Source organism: Crinia signifera, chromosome 6 (genome assembly GCF_055691185.1).
Source record: "Crinia signifera chromosome 6, ASM5569118v1, whole genome shotgun sequence".
NCBI classification, from domain to species: Eukaryota; Metazoa; Chordata; class Amphibia; order Anura; family Myobatrachidae; genus Crinia; species Crinia signifera.
The window spans coordinates 265,808,841-265,834,948 of record NC_139222.1 but is presented as its reverse complement, the minus strand read 5'-3'; the positions used below and the strand labels follow the sequence as shown (position 1 = coordinate 265,834,948).

The following is a 26,108-nucleotide window of genomic DNA, read 5'->3' as shown; positions in this document are numbered from 1 at the left end:
GTGGTGTCGACCCAATGCTTGTTGACATAGTTGTTGTAGACGTAATGACCGTATCCCCACGGGAACACCCGTCTGTACAGAGATGCTGGCCACTGAAGTACAGTTTTGCACTATCAATGCTTGGGAAACTTTCTCGCCCGTCAGCACCTGATCCCACATTCCGTTTTAAAGTTCTCACATCTGTGCAACTTCTGAAACTCTGTTGGAAAACATTTTTGCAAATAACGATGTATCGGAGACTATCTATAAATGCAGGCTTGAAAAAATGGGCCTTAATATGGCAGATGTGACTCATTCTTCTTCATGAGTATAAGTAGCCTGGAACCACAGCGAGTTGTATATCGCTGGCCTGGTTTCCTCCTAGGTAGTTTTCTAAGCCGTGAAAGCGCTTTAATTAATAATGCATAAGCACCAGCTTCCTGACTGTTACATTATACTAAAGAAAGATTTGGGGACTTATATCTAGAGGCTTCTTTTTTTTCTTCTTCTATACTTGTTCTTAAAAGGAAAATTAAAACTACAATGCAAGTCTCTCCTTGATGGAAGCTCTTCAGAAGCTCACAGCCAGATCTGAATAAGAACGTGTCCTTATCCTGATGAAACGCACTTGAGTGTGGAAGTTGCAAAATAGAATTAATATAGTCCTTCACCTTCAGTTGACTGTAATGTATTCCCCGTTACGTGCCCTGCTGCGATTTTTTCTTTTTCTAAAAACGTTGCTTTTATTTTTTCGCTTCTACGCTCGTTCGCTGTAAAATGCGTAGGCAGCGCTGATGAAGAACCATCTACGTTGTGTAATACAGCTGTGTGCCGAAAGCAGCTTTGCCTCCGGTTCTGGAACAAGGACTGGAACAATACGCCTGCTTGTTTTAAAGACATGGCTGGAAGGCACAGAATAAGCTAGAAGGAGTAAAAGCGCGCCCGGTTAAAGTTGCAGGAGCGCTGGCACTTCCAATACTGTTAAAATAAAATTGTTTGAAGGTGGAAGATGATTCGGAAGTCCTTTTCCATAAGTTGAAGTGAGATTTTGTGCATGATGCGAGATCTCATGCTTGTTGGGTGCATGGCCGTTTTGTGCTTAATGGTCATTAACAGTTGTTGTGTATGCTTAACAGAGATTATCATTCATATCAGTCCTTAAAGGAGTCCCAGTGGAGCTTACTCTCTATGGGCCTAATTCAGGCCTGCGCGTTGGGCTGGATGTATTCCCTGCTTAACGAGCAGGTAAACGCAGCCCCACTGGGCGAGGGAACGCCCACCCCCCCTTTGCCGAGCGAATGTCTGCATTTCATGCCAATGGATGTGTACGCCTACACATGCGGGAGAATGGTCAAAAAATCATTTGATGGTCCTCAACCAACAATTTTTTTTAATCCATTCGCAAATAAGTTACCCTGGACTGTGTCTCATCCACCACGTATATGGCCGAATTCAGGGCGGGCGCTAACGTCATGTAACCTTAGCCGCCCGCTCCAGGCCAGCTCAGACATGCCTACATTTGGGTGGACATGCCTAGGAAACACTGGGTGTTTCCATGCTCCAGCTCTCTATCCGCCCCCTTCCCAACCCTGTTGGCGAGCATGATACTCGCCGAAAGCTTCTATCATCCACCAAGTCGTAGACGCGACATGCGCAGCTAAGTGCGTGCATTTGTCAAAGCATACCTCCCAACTTTCATGCTGAAGAAATAGGGACACCCGCGCGGCAAAGCCGCGGGAGCGCCCGAAAAGGGGGCGTGGCGTATGCAAATGAGGGCACGGCTTATGCTAATTGGCCGCAACCTCATTTTCATACGAGAATAGACGCTGTGCGCACAGCGTCTATTCTATTAGATTGGGGGGTCTCCCAACTGCCACCCCCCGCAGCGGGACAATGCCTGCCGCGGGTGGGACAGCGGGACAGGACCCGAAAATCGGGACTGTCCCGCTGTAATCGTGACAGTTGGGAGGTATGGTCAAAGTGACACCCACGATTCATTGAAAATACGTTAGCCGTCGGCACAACGCTCCAAGTCGCGGGTGGTCCTTGCTGCACCAGATGGGCAATATCGATTGCATCGCAGCCGCAATGAGCGTTGCGACATCTATACACACTAGGATTCTTTTTTTATGTGTTGTAACCTATCAGTTTCTGGAGTGTGAAAGGGGACACAGGAGTTAAATGCATGGAAACAAACAGGCAAACTACACACTCTGCACAAATAGTAATACTAACCACTCTGCCAACTGTGCCGCGATACCAACCTGTTATATTTAATATGTTTTACAGGAGACGTGCGCAATGATATCTATGTTACACTGCTTCAGGGTGACTATGACCGAGGCAACAAAACCACAGCCAAAAATGTAGAAGTCACCGTGTCCGTGTTTGATGAAGATGGGAAGCGGTTGGAGGTATTATTAAACGGTTTTATTTCGCATGACCTTATTACATTGGTTTTTATACCAGGTTTATGGGACACAGAATCAGGCATTGTCTGAGCAAATCCTGGAAGGCCTGTAAGTGTGTTGAAGCGAGTCATCCCCCAGATAGATCCATACCAGTCTGTAGTTTGTCAGTCAATATCAGTAGCTTTAAGGCAACGTATTGATGAGCTTACTGCCCCTTTGTGCGCTGTATTATCCCTCATCAGTAAGATTGACAGGAGGGCTCTGGGAAGATACAGTATACAGATAATTAAGAAGCGTATCAATGGCAGCTGGATGGTAACTCACTTCCACAGTCAGAGATACTAAGTAATGTTCTATGATGTCATCCATCCCAGTCCTATAATAATGGTCATTCCTTAATTTTTAAATTACACAAAGGCAGAGGGAAAACTATTGTGTCCCTACTGTATATTCCAATTTGCCTTAAACCCTTTCTTTTATCAAAGCTTCAAGGTGTAACAATACAGAAAATACAATGTAAAAATCACATAATCAATACAAATACTCAAAGTAATCATAACAAAGAGTTATTACAATCATTATGCTAATCCAGATAACGTAAGTATAATTACATAAGATAAATTAGTAAGGTAGTTTTAAAACCTTGAAACATGGCTTGTCTAGTAGAGAGTGGTAAAATCTCTATATCGCTTCCCCAAGTAGCAAGAAATTTCTTGGTACAAACTTTTTTTTTTTTTTTAAAGAGAAAAGCGTCGATCCAGTCCATATGATATATTCATTTTTTTTTATCTTTAAATATATTTTGTGTTGGAGGAGGAATCCTAGTTACCTGTTGGTAGAAGGCTAAAATTAGCCAATTCTGGACTTCTATTCTAATTTGAAATTATATTATAAAATTGCATAGCTTGCATTTTTTTAGCTATTTAATGTAACGTAGCCCCTCCTGCAGCAGCGGTAGTTCCGTTACTGGCTATTTTTTTTTTTTTATTGGAAAATTTTAATTACAATTTTTTTTTTATTTGTAATAAAAGTACAATATAAATTCAAAATAAATATGTGTATTTTTACTCTCACTTGCTCTCCCTCTCTCCCTCGTTCTCATACTCTCTCTCCCTCTTGCCCTTTCTCTCTTGCCCTTTCTCTCTTGCCCTCTCTCTCTGTCTCTTGTTCTCTCTGTCTCTTGCCCTGTCTCTCTCCCTCTCTTGCCCTCTCTCTCGCTCTACCTCTTTCTCCCTTCCTCTCTTTGTCAGGCGTCTCTCCCATCCACGTAATCTCCCTCTCTCTTGCTCTCCCTTGCTCTCTCCCTCCCTCTCTCGCTCTCCTGTCCTTTATTTTCTGTCTTCAGCATATGAGTAATGTGTGGGTTTCTAGCCTCTGATGACAGGCTTCTGCCTACGGTAGCCTGCTTTGGACATAAAGGCTCCAATGCAGCTAGCCGGGAAGTATTGCTTGTTCACCATGACTGTATTATCCATATGGGATGACACATAGGCTCCGATAGTTACTACCCAGCCTAGCATCCAGATGTCTGGAGAAGACCTTAAAATTGGCCCATCCCAGCCTTTCCTGCATATGGCACTAGGCAGGAAATATCTTTTATCCCCAATAATGAACGTAACCATTCTTGGTACTCAGGGGTGGATTTATTAAGCTCGGTGAAGTGATAAAGTGTCTGGTTTTTATTTCTCGGCCAATCAGCTCCTAACTGTGAAGTTACGGGCTTGGTTTGAAAAATGACAAGTAGGAGCTGATTGGCCGGTGATAAAAACCAGACACTTTATCACTTCACCAAGCTTAATAAATCTATCCCTGAATTCTGAAGTCTTTTTAAAGCAGTTCATGTGAGTACACAGTGGGTGATTTTTTTTTTTTTTTAAATGATATGGTTTCAAATATCGACCAGTGTGTATGCAATAAACGACTGACAATTTGCACACCTACAGGTCATTATCAATAGCGGCGTTGTTGCGAATTGCTCAGTGTGTGCACACCTTCACTGTTCTGTCCTTTTCCCTGCAGAATGTCATTTTCCCAGGGGCTGGCGATGAAGCCATATCGGAATACAAATCGGTAATATACTATCAAGTGAAACAGCCGCGGTGGTTTGAGACTGTAAAGGTAAATTGTGATTCTTTTGTTTTAAATACATATTCATTATTTAAAATGTTGCTAGAAGATCGAACGCTAAACATGCAGGTGAACGATCCATAACTAAGGTTCTCTGCGGTAATGCGTATAGCCTCTACAGAAAGATTTTATGCTGCAGTGAAGCGAATGTGCGGGTCTCTGTCACAGCTTAGAATGTTTGCGGCCCCGTTCTCCGCTCTGCAGTTTTCACATTGTATTAATCCATCACAGCCTTCACCTTCACTCAATAACTTGTTTTACTATAGATGTCAGGCCCAGACTTACCTTGCGACTGCATTCCAATACTGATCAATTAGCACACATCCCAGAGGCCAGGCCTTCTGAAGTTTCACTTAATAGCATTCCATGGAATTTTCCGGTTTGGGTCCTCATGCAATCTCTAATCAGTTCTAGCTGGCAGGACACTGCGGGGAAGCTAGGACCCAGGAATTCCAATTAATGATGCGTATACTTCCAGTAGCTGGTGAACTTACAGGAGTTCTCCACTTACCAACATCATTCTATGATTACTAGTCAAGTACAGGCTATTGTTTTTCCGACCCCGATTCGATACCCATGCGCATCTCTATGGCATCAGAATCAAAAGTAGAAATATACTGTGCAGCGCAGTATATTTCTACCATCTCTGAGCAAGGGCAGCATCCCCCCCCCCGTCATTCCTGCATCATTCCTCTGCTGGTTGACGGATCGCACTGTGTGTACACACCACTACTCCCCAATGGTGGCGTATAGTTAAACTGCAAACAAAAAGTTTTCCTTAGCAAATGTGATTTCAGATTGAATTGTATTAAATTAAACCATCTTAATAAAGTTATCACTATAGAGACTGTCTTGCATTTCATTAATATTATATTAATTATTTTAAAATCCTTTTTTTTTTTTTTTCTTCTGTTAAACAGCAGATTTCCTGTTCAGACCTTGTTATATGCAGTTGGGCTTATTCTGCCTTTTGTGACTGTTTCTCATATGTAACATCCTAACAGACCCCCATATGCTGATATTATAAGTCACTTTCTTTTCTGTTTTGCTGAAGATCGCAATCCCGATTGAAGATGTAAATCGGACTCATTTACGGTTCACGTTCCGCCACAGATCGTCCCAGGAGTGTATGTAGTAGACTTAACGTACTGCTGTTTTCCATTGTTTGCCTTTGACCATACAGTATGCTGATAGACGTGTGCTATGATTGTTTTACTTTGATTGATTTTGTTGTTGCGATTATTTTGTATAAACAGCTGCTTTGGTCTTATTCTCAATTTGTTTGTCACAATTAAAGTGAAGACATTCTCAGTGCATGATGCTGTTCTCCTTACACAGCTAAAGATAAGTCGGAGAAGATATTCGCCGTAGCATTTGTAAAACTCATGCGATACGATGGAACGACACTAAGAGACGGAGAACATGACCTGCTGGTTTATAAGGTAAGTTGTGTTATTGCCTGCTACTGGCAGCGACTGTTCATGTTAAAGCATAACTCCACAAGGTTAATAAAGTGATATTACCCTTCGCCTTACGTGATTATACAAACGCCTTGCCTACCTTAACCCCATCGTCTCAGGATGCAGCTGTTTATAGTGCTCAGTGATGCTGTTGTGTACCAGGCAGTACTGTTATGTGGAAGTGTTTAGTGCCCGCCACCTGTTCTCCAGGCTCCTGGAAGGATCTCTAGCTCTCCCCTGCCCTGCTTCATAGGACAGTATGTGCCGCCACAGGTGCCCAGTACCACACTGTAGGCCATAGGATAGTTACAAAGGTGTCTGGATGATAGAATGTAGCTGGATTGAACAGCAATACCGCCTGGCGTCTCGGTACAAACCAAGCCTGCTGCAACATCTGCATATTTGTGCAAAGTCGCTGCATACACATTGGCACCGCAAATACATTTCTTTACTTCAATTAATCAAATTCCTTATCCTCATTGCTGTAGTAGCCCACACACTGCATTATTGGGGCCAATTACCAGTATTGCTGTGAAAGAGAGCCTATCTATGCAATGCATAACCTATGTAATTGCTTAATAAAACTTACACATGTGAATCACACTTTTATTCATCTCAATAGTTTGACATTAAATTGCAGATTATTTTAGCCGTTAATTGGGCATCTGTGATTGGCAAAACAAATTCATAAATTACAAGTTCTCTTTTAATTTTGTGCTAATAACCACATTATTTCCGGAATAAAGGTACGCTTACGGCTTTTAGCTATGAATATGAAGTATTTGGTTGTTTAGAAGATGCCTTGTTCTCTGGCAATGTGCACTGTTTTATAACGAGTTTATTATCATTAGACGTTTGCCATCGCTCAAGGCTCGCAATAACAACCCATGTATTTAGTCTAGACTGTGAACGAGGAAGCTGTTCTGAAATCTGGATATTTTTATTTCTTAATTGCACGTGATCATTTATATTTTTTCAATTTAAGGCGGAGGCAAAAAAACTCGAAGATGCTGCAACGTACCTCGGTCTACCGGCCACCAAAATTGAACTGGAGGAAAAAGGGCACTCAGCTACCGGGAAGAGCATGCAGAACCTGGGAAGCTGTACCATTAGCAAAGACTCTTTCCAAATAGCTACTCTGGTCTGCTCAACCAAGCTCACACAAAATGGTAAGGGTTGCCCACCAGTACCCTGGTATCGTAAGGCTGGATACACAACTGGCCTACCGGCTGGTTCGCCAAATGGTTTAGCGATTGGTAAGGTCGATGCACAAACGATCCTCCACCAAATATGTTTGGCCAGCATATTCATTGGGGGCAATATATTGTTCGGGTGACCGTAGACACATGCAGATATTCCGATATACTGTATCTGCCATGCAGCATCACAGGCACATTGGCTGTACACAATAACCGATGGCCCAGCTGATATATTGTTTGCCAGCTTTATGAACGAAAGATCGGCAAGCGTGTCCCAAGCAAAACACTAATCTAAATACAAAGCTAATAACCATAGGATAGTTACAAAGGTGTCTGGATGATAGAATGGCATTGAAAAAGTTGACAGTCAATAGGTCGACACAATACGGTCGACATGCATTAGTTCGACACGGTCAAAAGGTTGGCATGCAAAAGGTAAACCCTTCTAAAGGTCAGTATGTTCAAAAGGTTTAGATCACAATGTCAATCCACACATGGTTGACACACATTTTTGGTGGGTATTCTTTTCATGTTTTTCAACTTGGGCTTGATATACTATGCACGTAATAACCGGTGGCGAGCACAGCGGTTGTCGAGCAAGCTGCCTTGCCAGAAGTGCGGCAAGCACATGGGGGTACACGTTTCCACTAATTGTATGTCAACTGTATTGGATCGCCCAATTGACCATATACAGTAGCTATACCAGGGGTGGCCAAACCGGTCCTCGAGATCTTACCAATGGTCCAAATCAGAGTGGGGACAGTTTCTTGTTTTCTTCCTGTGTTTAGGGAGAACGTTCAACTATTGCTACGTTGTCATATGACCTTAAAGAAAGCGATTTAATCAGAATGACCTTTCAGAAATGATGGGTTTTACAATTTTTATTATCCATTATAATTAAAAATTGTCTGCCTTGTTTTTGTGCTAATGTGTGATCTCATACAGTATGTCAAGCAAAAATTTGACATAGGAAAAGGTCGACATGAGTTGTTTTTTATAGCGTGCGGAGCTCAGGTAGGAACTGTGCCGAAGAAGCAACATGAGATTTTCATTGTTTTTTTGGGGTCAGTGTCGACATAGGTTGACATCGACAACATATTAGTGTACCGCGTCACCTTGCTGCTTCGGGCACAGTTCCTCTCTGAGCTCTGCACACTTTGAAAAAAAAAAAAAAAAGTATGTCGACATTTTCCATGTCAACATTTTGCCTTTGTCGACCTGTCATCCATGTCGTCCGACTGCATGGCAACCTTTTCCACGCATCGACCTTTTCCATTGCCTGTCGACCAACAGTAGTTGACCATTTCACTGTCGACGTATACACTGTCGACTTAATGACCACATGCCAAGGATTTCCTAGGCAACCACAAACACTCACAATTAGAATACCTATACTTTTTGAGTTCAGTCCTATCAAAGTTTATTAATCATGTTTTGCCAAAATCAGCTGAAGTCCAATTGAATGGTTTACATTGGACCGCATGGGGCAATTATCGCTTAATGGTTGGTTGTCTTTCAGAAAAAAATGTACCATTTCCTACGTTTCACAAATCTGTTATAAAATAAAGTGACTATAGTCCAGTGACTATAGTCCAGTGACTATAGTCCAGTGACTATAGTCCAGTGACTACGTAGATTTTGAAATGTTACTGTTGGTGTCATGGCTGTTGGGTTTGTTTGTTTGTTTTCAAAATTCCATGGGACACCGTTTCATCTATGTCCCTTTGTCTTCCAGTGGATTTGTTGGGACTCTTGAAATGGCGCTCAAATACAAATCTGCTGCAGAAGAATCTGCGCCAGTTAATGAATGTTGATGGCGGGGAAGTTGTAAAGGTAAAATACTTCTGAATTTCTAGATGTGCAGTTCATTTTGTAGTGACTTTTTAACAAGAATAACAACTCTCTGTGTATAATAGATATGACTCTTGGATGTAGAATGTCATGCTGATACTCCTTGGTGTGTCTTGTGACGCACAAGGCCAAAGTAAGAACACCACAGACACAATACAAAGGATTGTCTCGTGAAGCACAGAGCTTGGGCCGGATTTTTGCAGAAATAATGGGGTATGCGTCTTCCCCGACTGGTCACCACAGCTGCAGATTCCAATATTATTCTTTCAGGGAAAACCTTCGTTAATCTCTGCATAGACCATAACTCTTAATTTTGTGCTCAATAAAATTATTTTGATGGCCCCGGTTCTAGAAAGATGACACAGATTTTGTCTCCACCTACTCACTATTGCACCAAAATATTATTAATATTAATATATTGTCCAGCTCTCTATGGTCCCCTTTCAGATCTAATAAAACAGCAGACCCTAATTTTCAAGTTTATATCACTGATCTTCCACTTTGTTAGAATTTAAAGGTGCCCACACACTGCATCATTTTTTTTGAACGATCCAATATGTCACACAATTTCCCTTGAAATCCAGAACACTTCTGTCCAATAGACCTGTACACATACACACAACGGTTGTGTAAACGATCGGAGAAGTAGATGGGTCGTTTAACAACAAATCTAACACATCATTAGCAGATTGTTCATCATGCCTACATATGGAACACTGTGTGCCAAATTGTGCACGACCGGTCGTTCATTTCGCCACCTGCTGAATGGATCAACGAGCTAGATAGATGAGCTACCGGCGGGTACCCACATTGGATCGTTATCATGCTCACAAACGGAAAGTTCTTAAATGATTGGTCATTCCAATTGATCGAAACCGGCCATATCTTTTAAAATATCTTACCGTGTATGGGTAGCTTTACGTTTGGTGGTTGGGGTTAATCACTTATTGACTTTTTCATCTGCTCTTTTCTGTATCTCTTCTTGAACAGTTTTTTGGAGATGATGATCTGTCCTGTTTGTTCCTTCCCAATGTATCTGACTCAGAATCAGATTGTTTCTAAGTTCTGGGTACTTTTACGCAAGCAAACGTGTCTTTTATTTTGTACTCTTATGAATTGACAATCATATACTTGAACGTAGCTTGCAAACCTATCGACCAGTTCTTGGACCGATTTTGACTACTATCTTGTTTGTGTCTATTTGGCACCTTATTCACCATGGATGACATGCATTTTGTTTATTCTTCAACTTGGAGATTGCATATGTTGATATGAGGACTGGATTGCACCATATCACCATCTCTGATGAACAGTTTTAGATTATTTTGATGTAAATTTTCTTTTATAATAAATATGTATGTGACTGTACTACCATTTCTTTCTGTGAGTTAGAGAACAACTGAGTACCCAGCTTACTGCAAAGTCTATAACTTATCCTGGAAGAGGATGAACCTAAGCTTGCAGTAGCAACTTCCATCCCTTCCTCCATATTTCCTGCTCATGATACCATCAAGAAGTTGGGAAAGAAACCCTGGATACTGATCTGATTGCCATAAACCGACAGAACACATCTTTTACATACGTTACTGCAGGGGTGGTCAAACCTGTTCTCAAGATCTACCAACATTCCATGTGTTTCCAGGCAACCTGTGGATCTATAGTAGGAATGAATGCAGCAGGTTTGAAAATGTGACCGTTCGTAATGACTATAGCTGGGATTTGGCAAATGTGGACTGTTAGTAGATCTCGAGGACCGTTTTGATCACCTCTGAAGTACTGTATGCACAATATGGTTCACTACGAAGTATATGAAACGCAAAGTGCCCGGTATAAGAATGGCTCCTCTCTTCATTGTCCTATGGAAACTTTTAGAACCTTTTATTCTTGCACGATCAGGGTCTTCCACATTTCTTCTCAAACGGTTCCCTTGATCTATAGTTGCTTTTTGGGTTTATACTTGTGTTGCGCATTTTGACTTTCATCATGTCCCCAGCATTGTCTTCCTTGTTTCCTGGCCTTTCCTGGCTAGCAACTGGGGACCCCTACCAGTGGGATGTCTCACAGTGAAGGTCCATTGCCTTCTTGCCTGGATCCAAAAATGAATAGAGAATATCCGGCAACCCAGATTAGCCAGGACTGACCCCTAACAGCATCCTCTGCATAAATAACCAGAATAGGCGGTGATACATCAGGAGTCATCATCATGAACAATTAGAAAACTTGCAGTTTATTTGATGCCCCTTTAACTGAATGTTGTTTTTTAATCCAGTTTAAAGTTCCCAGGAAAACTTCGGCATCATTCTTTGGAACTGACATTGTCTCTGTCTCTGTAGTTCCTGCAGGACACTTTGGATGCGCTGTTTAACATCATAATGGAAAACTCAGAGAGTGAAACATTTGATATATTAGTATTCGATGCCCTGGTAAGTAAAAGAAAAAAAAAACATGGAAGAAAATAAATACCAATTATTATTTTGTGAAGAAATCTCAGGCTTTGTTGCATATTTATAGAAACTTAATGCGGCAACAGAAAATAGTTTTATTTGTTAGACAATGACTATAATATGTTCTGATGCTAGCTGTAATATATGTATGGGCTATAATACATGTATACAGTGTACAATAGTGTATGGTGGAAAACTTCCAAACCCTGAGGGTGATGTAGCCAAAGGGGCGGCCGTGACCAATATCAACAGTTGTGATGTCAACATTGTTAAAACGTTGAGAGGCAATGTTCTGACATCCTCAGAATTTTGACCTGGGAAATGCCTACATTGCTAGAATGTCGAAATTAGGGTAAGGCTGTGGGCCAGGTGGGTTAGGCACAAGGAGAAGGTTAGGATTATGTTGCGGGGAGGGAAGCTTAATGTTAGGCTGCGGGCGGAGGTTACAGTTAGGATGCCAGGGGGAGGCTATAATTAGGGCCAGGGGTTCCCAATCTGTGTGCTGTCACACCCTGGGGTAGTTCAGGGCCCTTGCAGGGGTGCCTCGGGTTGGTGGTCCAGGACCAATGCAAATTATTTATGGTCAATGTAATAGGCAAAACCAGTGCTGGTGGCTTCCAGTCATAATCTATGTGTATGAACAGAAGTGAATCCTGTCCCTCACCGCAAAATGAAACCTAAGGATAACATACAGATGGAGCCGCGCTTGTTCATTCCGCCGACACGCCAGAGTGCTATTTACCGTGAATGGGATGCACGCGTGTATGTTAGATGCTCACGCGCCCCATTCACGCCAATGAGAGGAGTGTGCATGAGAGATGCTCGCACATTCTCCGTAATGGCGAAACGGCATGCTGAAACATTGTTCTACTTGTCATCGGAACAGCGTTTTATTTTTTCTACATTTTTCAATAACAAACTACGGGTGCCATGAAAACATTTACAGTGGTTCGCAAAAACTTTGGAGCCACTGGATTAGGCCCTAGTGCTGGCATATCCAACCTCGGTCCTCTACTAAGAGGTACATTTATTTTAAGCTTCTAAAAATGAAGAGGTGATGGATTGTTGCCCATATCAACCAATCAGTTTCTGTCTCTATTGCATCCTAGAAAATGATCAAGAGAATCCGAATGGTTGCTATGGGCAACATCACCTCTTTAATTTTTAAAAACTTTAGTAAACTTACCCCTAACAGATCAGGTGATAGCGATATCGATGCCTGAGCACAGGTAACTTAATTAGTATCTGATTTAACCATGTTTGCTGAAGCCTGGATATTAGTAGAACCTGCGCTGTTATCGTGCAAAAATGATTTTGATTTTTGACAAATTTGCGTGTTCCTGCGATATCTGCACATTACCATCTACTACAATCTCACTGGGGTCGACTTTACGAAAGTTACTGGTCGCAAAGTGCCCACAGCCGGTCCGCTGCCGAGGCATTTTACCGCCATCACGAGGAATTGTATCACAGCCCTTCCTAGATATTAATACAGGGTGTAAAGGTCACAGTACATGTAATGTTTCTGGGGTGTGAAAGTTCTCCCTACTTCTATTGGGTAATGCTGATCTCTTTCCTGTGATGTCATAGAGTAACCGCACAGTTCAGTGATTTATTTCTTTGCTGCTGCATTTTTATTCTCTGTATATATATATATTATAATGTAATGTACACAGATGTATGTGAATGTTACCAAACGCTGCTTTTATATGTGCTAGACATGTTGTCTAGCCTCCCGTTCTCCCCGTTCTGCTGCTGCGGGTGATATATTCCCTTTGAATGGGACGCCCAGAGCCCAGGGCATCCTCTGAGCGAGGGAAGATGTTGCGCAGCTCACAATGTGCTTCCTACACTCATGCATTATTAACCAGCAAGTTTTTTTTTTTTGTTCCAGGTATTCATTATTGGTCTGATTGCAGATCGGAAGTTTCAGCACTTCAACCCTGTCCTGGAAACTTACATAAAGAAGCACTTCAGCGCAACCTTGGCTTACACGTATGTTTTAATCATTCTCCTATTAACAGATCGGTCCTGACACTGCATGCTCACTGCACGGGTAGCCAGAAAACGGATAGAAATGACGTGCCTGGGGATTATAAATTCATCCTGGATTTTTGACCTATTTAAAGCTATGCAAATACATGCAGAATTCTCTTCGGGGAAAAAAAATGTTTCCTGTGTACTTTTTTACGAATATTCATGGCAGGTAATGATAAAAAGGCACAGACGAGCAAGCTTAATGCCATGCTACATATTAATGTGCTGTAACCTCTTGCAATCTGATTTCGACCTAGTTTTCCTCATTGCGGTATATGCTGGCAGCAACTACCCACCTATTCATGTAGTATTTATGTACAGACTATACCTACCCATTGTGGGGATATTGTTCTGCAGATGTGACTCCACCCCTTCCTGTTTAAAGCAGCAAATCGTCATCAAGCTCCCAGACCAGCCCACGTCACTCGTAGATGCTTGGCTTACTCTCTCGGGTATCGAGGATAGTCCCACAGATTTGTATCCCAAATAATTCAAGGAGAGTTTTTATGATGCTGCTGTCTGTGCGTCATAAAGCAAATAAAAGTCTTGGCCTGTAGATTTTCTGAAAAATATTGTCGTGGTAATTGGTTAATTTTTGTTTTGGAGTTATGTGGCAAAACATCCACCTGCTATTTACAATACACCACCATTGTGCTCTGGAAAATTGAGCTCTCCCTGCGCACCTGTTGGGTGACCTGGAACACGTGACCTTCTGGGTGTTTGAAAATTGTGACCGTTATATGCAGCCACCCACTAAGCAGGAATGTTTTTAAAATTCGACTAAAATGGTGAAAGGGCTGTAAAATATTCTTCCCATTTGAAACCTTGCTCATCAGCTAATTGTTATTGTTGATGACCTTTGCCACAACTTTTTTTTAATCTATTATTTGATTTATTTTTTTCATTGCTTTTGTAAGCTCTAATGAAAACTGCCTCCTACCATCACTGTCCTAACAGCAAAGTCACAAGAATCTGGCTAATATTTGAGACGAGATCTGGAAAACTTTTTATAGTTATTTTTTTAGATTTTTGACAAACAATCAGTAAAACGCAATGGTTTTTTTTATGTCTGCATTGGGAGTTCAATTTCGCTACATCTGTGCATTTGTTAAATATGCGTTTCATCTGTTCCTAAAACATTATACATTTTTATGCTGTCCTTGGTAATAGGAATGCTGAGAGAGACTTTTTCCAAAAGTAATTTCTCAGAGTAGAAAAAAAAAATCATTATTCAGATATTTTCATAACCGCTCGCCACCTGGGACATGCAGATTTATTGACAATATTTAATTTTGACCTCAGTCGAGCATGGAACGCGGCATAAATTAATGGCCTTTGAGCAAAGCATTTCCAAAATGTCAGTAGCTTTTATTTAAGTTGACGAGCGATACAGATTTTTTTTTATTATTCTGTATATAATTTTTTTTGTATGGTACTGGTTGTGTAAAGTCCATTTTTACCTTATTAGTTACCATTAGTCCTGTCACTAGGATGTACCGGAGACTGGGTTGATCATTTCATATGATGCTTGTGTGCAGCTGAGTCACTTAGCGGGATGTGATATCGTCCGATGCCGGTTGATCTTAGAAGTTTTCTGTTACCAAGGATTGGTTTTGCCCTGTAGATGATTGCCACTTTAAAAATTGTCCGAGATCAGCGGCATCAGTATTACGTACGTCTGGCGAACTCGGACGCTATTACGTCTCACCGCTTTCTTTCATGACGCGTTCTGATGTGCATTGTGTACAGACTCAGTTACACACAGACGTATATTTAAGTGACCTATATCATACTAGTAAGCTCACTCGAAGCAAATGCTTCGAAAGCTAGTAAGGCAGCTAATTGTACGTGATTGGCTCTGTGATAGAGAGAAAAAGATGTAGATTCACTTGCTGCCAATAGATGACAGTGTTTTGGTGACACACAGACACTAGACTGCCGCCAGGAAACCGCCGGGCTCCCTGTTGGCTGAACCGCATACAATACATCGTATGTGATCCTTTAGCATAAAATGTATTGTATGTGACCCCCACCCCACCAGCATGTGCTGCTGCATCCGACAAATCTTATGAGCAGCACTTGCGTTGGGGACCGCGGTTTGGAATCGGAGGTTGGGCATGCATGATTTGGGCACTTTACGGTTTCGCAGTCCGATCCATTGCAATCTAAAAAAAGGGCCCAAACCATGTAAGCCAGATACAGGTTAGTTATCACTGCGCCAGGTGGAGGTCACATTGGCCGTCTTGTAAACTGATATCCAATTATCCTATATTCGGATAATTCGGTGATAGGTTTGGGGGCACACAGGGTATTCGGCGTATGGCCCGCACCATGTATCATCCATATATAGTGTTCACTCTAGGAGTGACACCGGGCAGGGCGCTGGGGGGCGGACCGGGCACGCCGACGTCACAGCTGGCGGCGTGCCCGGGCCGCCGACGTCATGAAAGGGGCGTGCCCGGGCCACCGACGTCATGAAGGAGGCGTGCCCGGGCCGCCGTCGTAATGAAAGAGGCGTGCTTGGGCCGCCATTGTCATCAAAGGGGGCGGGCCCGGCCTCCACAGTCATCAAAGGGGCGGGCCCGGCCCCTCCGAAGCCACTGTGCTGCCTGGGAAGCGCCAGGCATCGCTGTCAACGGCGACGCTGGGCTTCCCCGTGAGGCTGTTTTAGCGGGGCGCTGCGAGATGGGCAGGGCGCATTTTGCCCTTTAAAAATGGGGCATGGCGCAGCGCCCCGCTAAAACAGCCTAGCAGTAACACTACATATATGTTATTAATGTTCTGTTCTGTCCAAAACCTGGTCAGCTGTGGCTAACATTACCAGGACCTAATGAATTCCTTTTTTTTTTTTTACCTTCCAGGAAACTGACAAAGGTGCTGAAGAACTACGTGGACAGTGCAGATAGACCTGGGATAACCGAACAAGTGTTTAAAGTGATGAAAGCTCTAGAATACATCTTCAAGTTCATTGTGCGCTCCAGAATCTTGTTTATTCAGTAAGTGCGTCCTTCTACCTTTTCCGATACTTAGGATTCTACCTGATCAAGAAGCTATTTCAGTGTACTGTCATTTTATTGTAAATGGAATTATTTGCTTCTGTGTGGTCATTAGATGGGTGCAAAAACATTTTATTTTTATTTTAACACCCATAAAATCTAGCCGATGACTTGAACCGTAGATCGTTTTACTCCTGGCCACATACATATTCATTAACATGGCAGCGCCATAACGGCAATTAAAATGTTTAACGCCATTAATGCAGGGGGGGAGTCATGGGGGGAACGGCACCACAGAGGCACAGAGTTCCTGATAACGAGCATTTAACCCCTATGGCAACAAGCATGTAATCCCACCTGGCAATGAGCATGTATTCCCCCCCTGGTAATGACCATGAATCCCCCTTAGCAACAAGCATGTAATCTCCCCCCCCCCACCGGCAATGAGCATGGAACCCCTGGCAAGGAGATTGTCAATAAGCAGCACTCATGTGCCAAACAATGCGACTAATCGCAATTAAAAATTGGAGTCGTTACCCAGCACTACTTATAATGCTTTAGGTACTTGGATTAGTTTTCAGTGGCAGATTACACATAATGATGCTCTCACGTTGGGCTTCTGTCTTTGCCCTCATTAACATCTGAGGGTCTGATTCAGAGCGTGGTTGAGGTTTCCCAGTTGAGCAGTTTCTCTTGCTATTGCACATGGGAACTTTTACTGCAAACTCAGCTGCATTAATCCTCACATGCATGGCCAGCCTCACGAGTACTGGCATCGCATTTTTGCACTTTATGTGCAATCGTGATGCAGGTAAGAAGCATATATCAAGGAAAATCTCTGTGGTGGTGCCTGGTGCATCTAAGTGGCCTACGTGGGTACAACTGCGCTTATTTTTTTTTGTCCAAAATGTCGAACTGGACACTGTCTGAAGCTGCCCATACACGTAGCCGTTTGCACGCATCCGTTCTGTACTATGCGATGCGCGCGCCCGCGCATCACATAGTACGGTACAAAAAGTATGTGCTGCACATACTTTTTATACTAGGTACACATCGTATCGGATCGCAGTGCATGCACTAGGGATGCGATCCGATCCGATGTGTGCTGTTTAAGTCCCAAACGGATCCGTTAAATGGACCGTGTATGGGCTGCTTAAGAGTACTGTGTCCCCTAGCATGGCTCGCGTTCAGGCATGGTGCCTCGTGCAGTATTTTATTATACTATTTATATCCTACCATGCTGTAGTGGATGGTAGGGCATGAAATACCACCTGTCAGTTAAAAATAAAAAAGTGAAAAACCCATTGGCCATGTCGACCTAGACCCTGTCGGCCTTAAGTGATCGACCCAATGCATGTATCAGTCTAGTGACCGTATCCCATTGGAAATGTTTAGTGCATGTCAGAATAAATGAGTGAGTTCCGCTCTGTGGTGGGCTGCATTGCCCCCATCTCCCAAGGAATCGCTTGTGTTGTGCATGCGTTCCATCTGAGAGCTAGATTCAGTATAGAGCGACAGGAAAGCGTTCTACAATACGTTATCGCTTACTGTACACTGTTATAATGCTATTAATGGGTTCAATATGATTTCCCGTCCTTCAAAATACGGACAAGCATTGGCAGACAGTCCAAATAAGGACATGTTCAAAATGCCGATATTCACTATGCCGACACGGTCAAAATGCAGATATTTAAAATGTTGACATGTCAAAAAGTTGGCATTGTTTTTTTTCTTTTTGGTGTCTACATCGACATTGGTCTACATGGTCACCATATATAGTGTACTGTGTCTCATCGTTCGCTGTGCTCTCCATGCTTCGGGCACAGTGCTTTGCTGCACTCCGCACACTATTATAATCCAGCTCTATGCACACTTGAATCATGAAGTTTGAACAAGTCGGTTTCAAAGAAAAAAAAAATATTTTTTAACGGTTTCATTTTTACGGTCGGCATTTTGACCATGTTCAAAATGGCAACATTCATTATGACGACATGTCGTTATTTTGACCATCGCTAAATGGACTGCATAACTAATATATGTATTATTTGTAACATCCTAATTATAGAGGAGCGCCTAATGCCTTGATATGTTCACGTTCTTCCGAAATATAAGAATTTTTATGTTGCAGACTTTATGAAAATAAGGGGGAAGCTGAGTTTATGGAGTCTTTACTGCAGCTGTTCAAGTCCATGAATGAGATGACGAGCAGCCAGACCGATCAGACGGTTATAGTGAAGGTAAGCAGTGTCACGATGTAGAACGGTAAAAAACGAACAAAATTGCTGGTATAGTGAATCAGGGTATTGCAGCCTGTGCAGTTGCAATGAATATGTGTCACAGCAGGAAATCCAGTAGAGGATGTACAGTACATAGGCATATTGTGCAAATGCTAGGAGCTTAGGAAATAAAATCCCAGAACTAATTGCAATAATGACAAGGGATGAACTGGATATTGTGGCTATTACAGTGACATGGTGCAATGAAAATCATGACTGGGACATAGCTATACCAGGATATACTTTATTTAGGAAGGACAGAATGGGAAAAATTGGAGGTGGGGTTGCAATATATGTGAAAAAATATATAAAGACTACCTTAATACAAAGTATTGAAGAAAAAACGGAGGCCCTTTGGGTGACCATAGAAACAGGGGAGAAGGCGATTCTTCGTATAGGGGTGATCTACAGACCACCAGGTCAGGAAGAGGAACTAGACAAGAGCCTATTGCAGGACTTCAATAAAATGGCATTAAAAGGAGAGGTGATAATCATGGGAGACTTTAATCTACCTGATGTAAACTGGGAGCTGCCTGTTGCAAGTTCCACCAGAAGTAGGGACATGCTGAATTCCTTGCAAGGAGCATCCCTCCAGCAATTGGTGAGGGAGCCCACTCGTAAGGACGCAATATTAGACTTAATACTTACAAATGGTGACAGAATATCTGACATAAATGTGGGTGAAAATCTGGGATCCAGTGACCATCAAGCAGTATGGTTCAAAATAAAGACAGAGACTGACTCATCGCACACAAAAACAAAGGTGTTAGATTTTAGGAAGGCTGATTTTGTAGAGATGGGAAACTCTGTAAGGGATTCTTTGGCAGAGTGGAAGAACTTGGAAGGAGTGCAGGATAAGTGGGAAAAATTAAAAAGTGCAATTCTAAAAGCAACAGAACTTTGTGTCAAAAGAGTTTGGAAAAACACAAGAAAAAGAAAGCCATTGTGGTTTGCAAAAGAAGTAGCAAGTATTGTGAAAGCAAAAAAGTTGGCCTTTAAGAAATTTAAGCAGACGCAGAAGAATGAGGACAAAAAGGTGTATCTTGTTAGACAGAAGGAGGCTAAGAAGGTAATCAGATGTGCAAAAGCACAGGCTGTAGAGAAAATGGCCAAGTCAGTGGGTAAAGGGGGAAAAACTTTTTTTAGGTATATAAGTGAAAGGAGAAAAACAAAAAGTGGAATAATTAGACTGAAGACAGAGAGTGGAAGTTTTCTTGAGGGGGACAATGTAATAGCAGATAATATTAATAATTATTTCTGCTCAGTATTCACTGCTGAAAGAGAGGTGAAGGGGCCACAGTTAAGTTGCAAGTATAGTCAGAAAACTGAGGGAGAGACAAGTACATTTACAGAGGAGAACGTCCTCACAGAACTCTCAAAACTGAAAGTGGATAAATCAATGGGGCCAGATGGGATACATCCAAGGATACTAAAAGAGCTTAAAGGGGAGCTGATAAAACCAATAACAGAATTATTCAACCAGTCACTAGCTACTGGAGTAATCCCAGAGGACTGGAAAACAGCGAATGTAGTCCCACTGCACAAAAGTGGAAGCAAGGAAGAGGTAAGCAACTATCGACCAGTGAGCCTTACATCAGTAGTAGGGAAATTGATGGAAACACTCTTAAAACAAAGAGTTGTAGAATATCTCAAAACCAGCAATTTACAGGATCCCAAACAGCATGGGTTTACTGGGGGAAGATCATGTCAAACAAATCTTATTGACTTTTTTGACTGGGTGACTAAAGTAATAGATCAAGGTGGGGCTGTAGATGTAGCTTATCTAGACTTTAGTAAAGCTTTTGACACTGTCCCACATCGCAGACTGTTAAATAAACTTGAAAGCTTGGGATTGGATTCTAAGATAGTTGAATGGATAAGAGCGTGGTTGCAGGACAGAAAACAGAGAGTTGTAGTAAACGGAGTACAGTCAAAGGAGGGAAAGGTTATAAGTGGAGTACCCCAGGGATCTGTACTTGGACCGGTGCTTTTTAATATCTTTATTGGTGATATTGCAAATGGAATTGAGGGTAAAATGTGCCTTTTTGCAGATGACACAAAGGTATGCAACAGGGTAGACACACCAGGAGGGGTAAAACAAATGATTGAGGATCTAGGCAGATTAGAGAAATGGTCAAGAGAATGGCAACTACAGTTTAATGCCAAAAAATGCAAAATCATGCACTTGGGTCTCAGAAATCCAAAGATTCAATATAGTATAAATGGCACTATAATGAAAACTACAGAGGAAGAGAGGGATCTAGGTGTCACTATTTCAGGGGACTTAAAAGCAGGTAGGCAATGTAACAAAGCAATGAAGAAGGCAAGTCAGATGCTTGGTTGCATAGGGAGAGGTATCAGCAGTAGAAAGAAAGAAGTAATAATGCCACTGTATAGGTCATTGGTACGACCTCACCTAGAGTATTGTGTTCAGTTCTGGAGGCCATATCTCCAGAAGGATATAAATACATTAGAGACTGTACAAAGAAGAGCAACTAAAATGGTGCATGGCCTACATCACAAAACGTACCAGGAAAGACTAAAAGATCTTAATATGTATACTTTAGAGCAGAGAAGGGAAAGGGGGGACATGATAGAAACTTTCAAATATATCAAGGGCTTTAACAAGGTACAGGTGGGAGACATTCTTCACAGGAAGAGGAGCAACAGAACATGAGGACATGCACTGAAACTAGAGGGAGGAAGATTCAGGGGAAATGTGAGGAAGTATTTTTTCACAGAAAGAGTAGTAGATAAGTGGAATAGCCTCCCAACAGAGGTGGTAGACACAAATACAGTAGTACAATTTAAACATGCTTGGGATAAGCATATTGATATCCTTACATAAAAATAAGGATCAAATATGGTTTGAGGTAACATGTTTAAAAAAAGGGGCAGACCTAGATGGGCCAAGTGGTTCTTATCTGCCGTCAAATTCTATGTTTCTATTGCAATGACCTGCCAAGGGCAAGGGGTTCTAAATTGCTTGTGAACTACTACAGAAGCCAGTAAAGGAAAACCAATGAAACTAGATTGAATAATGGCATAAAAATAATTCTTATAGGGATGACCCTTAAGGTTTAGTTATTGAAGGGCTATTTTACCTTATATGGATGTCACTCCGCCCACTGCTACAAAATATTGCCAGTTGACATGGCCTAGAACAGGGGTGGCCAAACCTGTCCTCAAGATCTACCAACAGATCATGTGTGACAGTTAGTAATGACTACAGCTGTGCAGCAGCTAGGGAGTGTGGGGAATGTGACAGTTAGTAATGACTACAGCTGTGCACCAGCTAGGGAGTGTGGGAAATGTGACTGTTACTGTAGTAATGACTACGGCTGTGTACCAGCTAGGTGATCTGGAAAATGTGGACCGTTGGTAGATCTCGAGGACCCGTTCGGCCACCCCTGGCCTAGAATAAATCTGCTCACAATAGTAGTAAACTGGTAGTATGCTACATGTGAAGTAGCAAATCCAACACCACATTGGCCTTAACGTTAACTACCTTAAAATCTGCAAGGTGGGCAGTTCTAAATATGGAGTCGCACACATGGCATGTGAAGCCCAGTACACACTAGACAATTTTTTATTTTGCTGCAGTAATTTTGGCCCTTTTGAGTGATATCGTTTTTAAAAATCATTTATTGTGAATGCTCAATATCTTTAACAATGCGCGCTCCGATCCATCATTATCGATGGTACCGTGTATCAGTCAGTGCAAAGCCTTCCGAATGTATTGCCTGTTATGGGACTATGGGGGGAGGGTTATTCAAATCCATTCACATGCCGTGATGCGGGGGGCGGGCAGCTGACATAACTGGATGTCAGCTGCCCGCCCATTTCCATCCCAGCATGCACGCATATAAATGTCATAGGCAACCATCAAAAGATGTGGGTTTTCCCCGCAGCATGCAAATGGATGTTTATGTTAAACATCCATTCCCAGCCTGTGCTTTAGAACACATGCTGGGAGAGGGCGGGGGTGGGCGGGCGTTCCGGCATTTGCCGGGCGGGGTTTGCTGCACTCACAAGTCTGCGAATTTGCAGCCTTGTGAATCAACCAAAATAACCCCATAGTTTGTGGTGGATGATGGTATCTGGATGATAGGTCCACAGTTGGCCCAATATGGGCAATGGTTGATATACAAAAAAAGAACCGGTACAAATGGTGCACATGACAAGGGTCAACACAAACATGGTCAATACATGCTTTTGTCGGGGGGGAGGGGGGGGGTTTCATCCTGTACCATCTACGTGGACTACAATTGCCAATTGTAATCTTTGTTTAACAAACAAAATAACCAAAAAAAAAAAAAAATGTAAAAATTTGGGTTGACCATTTCAGTGATGACCTTTTTTTTTGTGTGTCAACCTTTTCTACCCGTCAGCCGCTTCTGTCTATTTTCTCCATGTCAATCTAATGACCCAGTCGACCAGTGCCATGTTGACCGCATGGGCTTGACCTATTTACTGTCAACCGAGTTTGGGTTTACCCAATGATCCAAACCTGCGGATGATACAAGTGATCATATAATTTAACTTGCTTGTTATTATGATCTTCTGTATCAGGCGGGCAGGCAGTGAGAGCTAATGAAGGTGAGCAATCTAAATGCAACAGAGGCGCTGGCATGTAAAGTTTTCTAAGACAGTAGTTGGAATTCGATAACAAATTGATGAAAATCAGTGTTTGTCCCTGTGTTTTGGAACATGACTTTTAATTTGGTTTGGCAAGGGTATGATTATAGAACAAATTTGTACTCTGCATTCGGGTTGACAAATTGGTTATTGCTTATTTTTGCTTTTTTTTGCGCTTCAGTTTTCAGTTTTATAAAGGTTAAATGGGTTGAAAAAAAAAAAAATCCGCAGACTCTCTGGTAACTGTTCATATGTCAATAATCCTGAAATTGCTATAGAAAAACATTATGTATCAAAATAGTTTGGTGAGCCAAGAAAGAAAACTAAATTACCTCGGGCTATTTAAACCTTTCTTTTTCCCAAGGTAATAAGCAGAGTTTAAGATTTCTGGCTTTTCAAGTACTGATTAGCATGTCAGTGCAGCAAGGGGAAAATCCAATGATATATTTGATTAATATCAGACTGTGGAGATGGTGAAATGGATTAGCTGCTGTGCTTGGGGGAAGGGGTTAGAGGAAAAAAAAATCTATTGAGCAATTCGCATCGGGCTGTTTCGGTAGCCTGAAACAAGTAAAACCTTTCTAATCACGAAATGACTTATAGGTTTATGTAAATGGCTTTTGTATTCATCTCCAGCACTTAAGAATTTAAGGCCAATCAATTCCCTTTGAAGGCTTCATTTGTATATATTACATTGCCATTTATATTGTATATTGGCGATGCATTGACAAGTATTGATCACGCATTTAGATTGTGATGGAAGTTTACATTTAGATTTTTTGCTCTCTCCAGGTAAATGTATTTTGTATATCGAGACACAGGATATCTTAAGTATAAACAAATCAGATTCTTACCTTTTGAGTAATATTTACTTATAAGTGAATCAGTTTATTCAAGTAAAGCGGGCATGCTCATCCATAGCTGTCCAGTTCAAATATATAAATTATGATTTAGTAAGATACATTTACTTTTTGCACTTATGTGTTTTTGAACGGAATCCTGCCTACTGTGTCCTAATTAATCTCCCTGCCAAATGTGGGTGCAAAAAGGACTCAGATCACACCTGTATGCAGTGGCTGTGTGGGATGATCTAGCTAATTCCACAGTAGGCGGTTTATGTAAATAGACTCCTCCTACCAGCTGCTCTGGTCCTCTGCTGTGTCTGAGGGCACTGCATCAGATTATCAGATCAACTCAGGATCTCTGAGAGCGGCCTTGCGTGTATGTTCATATGTGCTAACCGGCTCTCAGCCCGGCACGATGTGGGGATACAGCCACCGTTGCATTGGTGACAATCGGTCCGTATATTCCCATACATCCTACTCTTACTGCAGTTATCATATGTTAATGATGGATAAATGTGAACACTGAATGCCCACACACTTCCCAGTCATTGGAACTCCCTCTAGATCAATAAAAATCTGTCTGCTTGTGGATCAATAAAGAGAGTCCAAAGGAGTCACTTGTCGCTTCAGATTCCAAACCCCTGTAACGGTAAGGCCATCCCTCCTAATCAGCGGCAATCATTCGTTATTCTTGTTGAAGATTATTCAATTTCATCTCAAAAGTAGGGGAACATGTCGACATGTTCATAGTTTGGACATCATCGGTGGTGACAAGTGAGATGTTAGCATTTTTCAAAATGGCAACATTAAGGTTCTGGTCAGTAATACCGCGATAGCAGCACCGCCAATTGTCAACATTGTTAGAATGCCATACCGACGCATTGACCATGAGTGTCGGTATAGTCAATGTTAACATGCTGGTTATTTCCAATTTATGACCATGTTGGTATTCTGACAGCTGAGAACATATACTGGACTTTGTTACATTGGTCAAAGTGGGCCAACGATGTCCAGCAGTGCCCCCAGCCCCTCCGCGATAGTCCCTTTTCAGGACCACACTACCGTGATGAGGTGCGGTATTCACAGTGATTTGTGACCACGAGCCCTATCCCCCTTGGCCAAGTCTCATTTATACAGAGGCCCAGCCTTTATCTTGGAATTGCTACTATGGTTATCACTGCATAATTTATAGTTAGACAAGACAATCAAAAGCAAGTTTGAGGGTATTTTATATATTGCTATAACAATAGTGTTAAACATTTTGTTTGCTCTCCTGGAAACTAATCTCGGAAGTAAACACAAAAGATCACCTTATATGCCAGGCATTTTGTCCATTACTCAGGTTTAATAACCTGACTGATGGAATCGGTATTTCCATAGTCACAGGGTCTACCACACCGTACAAAAGCTTGGGAAGGAGAACTCTGCGGGGCCAGGGTCATCTCCAGCCTTTGACGTGACCTTGATGTGTTTATGGAGAACATTTTCATTTATAGGACTGACTGATCTTCTACTTCTGGGACAGATGCCCAGGTCTCCGTGGCATTATTCTCAGTTAAAGTAAAGAAAAATAAAAGTATAATAAATCTGATCACATTCAGGGTAAATGTCATGTGCTCCTTAGTATTTCAAAGAACATTTATGTTTTATCTTATGCCGCAAGATGCTAATGTTGCATAATTTTATCTGTCTTGTGCTAATTTGGCATAATTACATATCTCTCGTTATGCTAACAAATGTGACTCTGGCCGTGTATTTATTGTAAGACATTCATTAAAATATCTGACATTTTAATGGGGAGTTACTGGGTGCAACTTATATTTATTCTGCTTCCCCTCACGGGGC

The 26,108-nt window shown here is 41.9% G+C and overlaps 1 protein-coding gene across 1 annotated transcript in view; it reads left to right on the top strand.

Annotated features, from left to right (window-relative positions):
- DOCK1 (dedicator of cytokinesis 1) overlaps positions 1–26,108 on the top strand; it is a 342,756-nt gene that overhangs the window by 94,930 nt on the left and 221,718 nt on the right. Inside the window, exons 14-23 of the mRNA XM_083149518.1 lie at positions 2,269–2,393; positions 4,410–4,508; positions 5,572–5,644; positions 5,856–5,959; positions 6,963–7,146; positions 8,912–9,009; positions 11,361–11,450; positions 13,366–13,466; positions 16,370–16,504; positions 18,633–18,741. Of these exons, the coding sequence (XP_083005644.1) occupies positions 2,269–2,393; positions 4,410–4,508; positions 5,572–5,644; positions 5,856–5,959; positions 6,963–7,146; positions 8,912–9,009; positions 11,361–11,450; positions 13,366–13,466; positions 16,370–16,504; positions 18,633–18,741 (1,118 nt within the window). The remainder of the gene's footprint in view (positions 1–2,268; positions 2,394–4,409; positions 4,509–5,571; positions 5,645–5,855; positions 5,960–6,962; positions 7,147–8,911; positions 9,010–11,360; positions 11,451–13,365; positions 13,467–16,369; positions 16,505–18,632; positions 18,742–26,108) is intronic.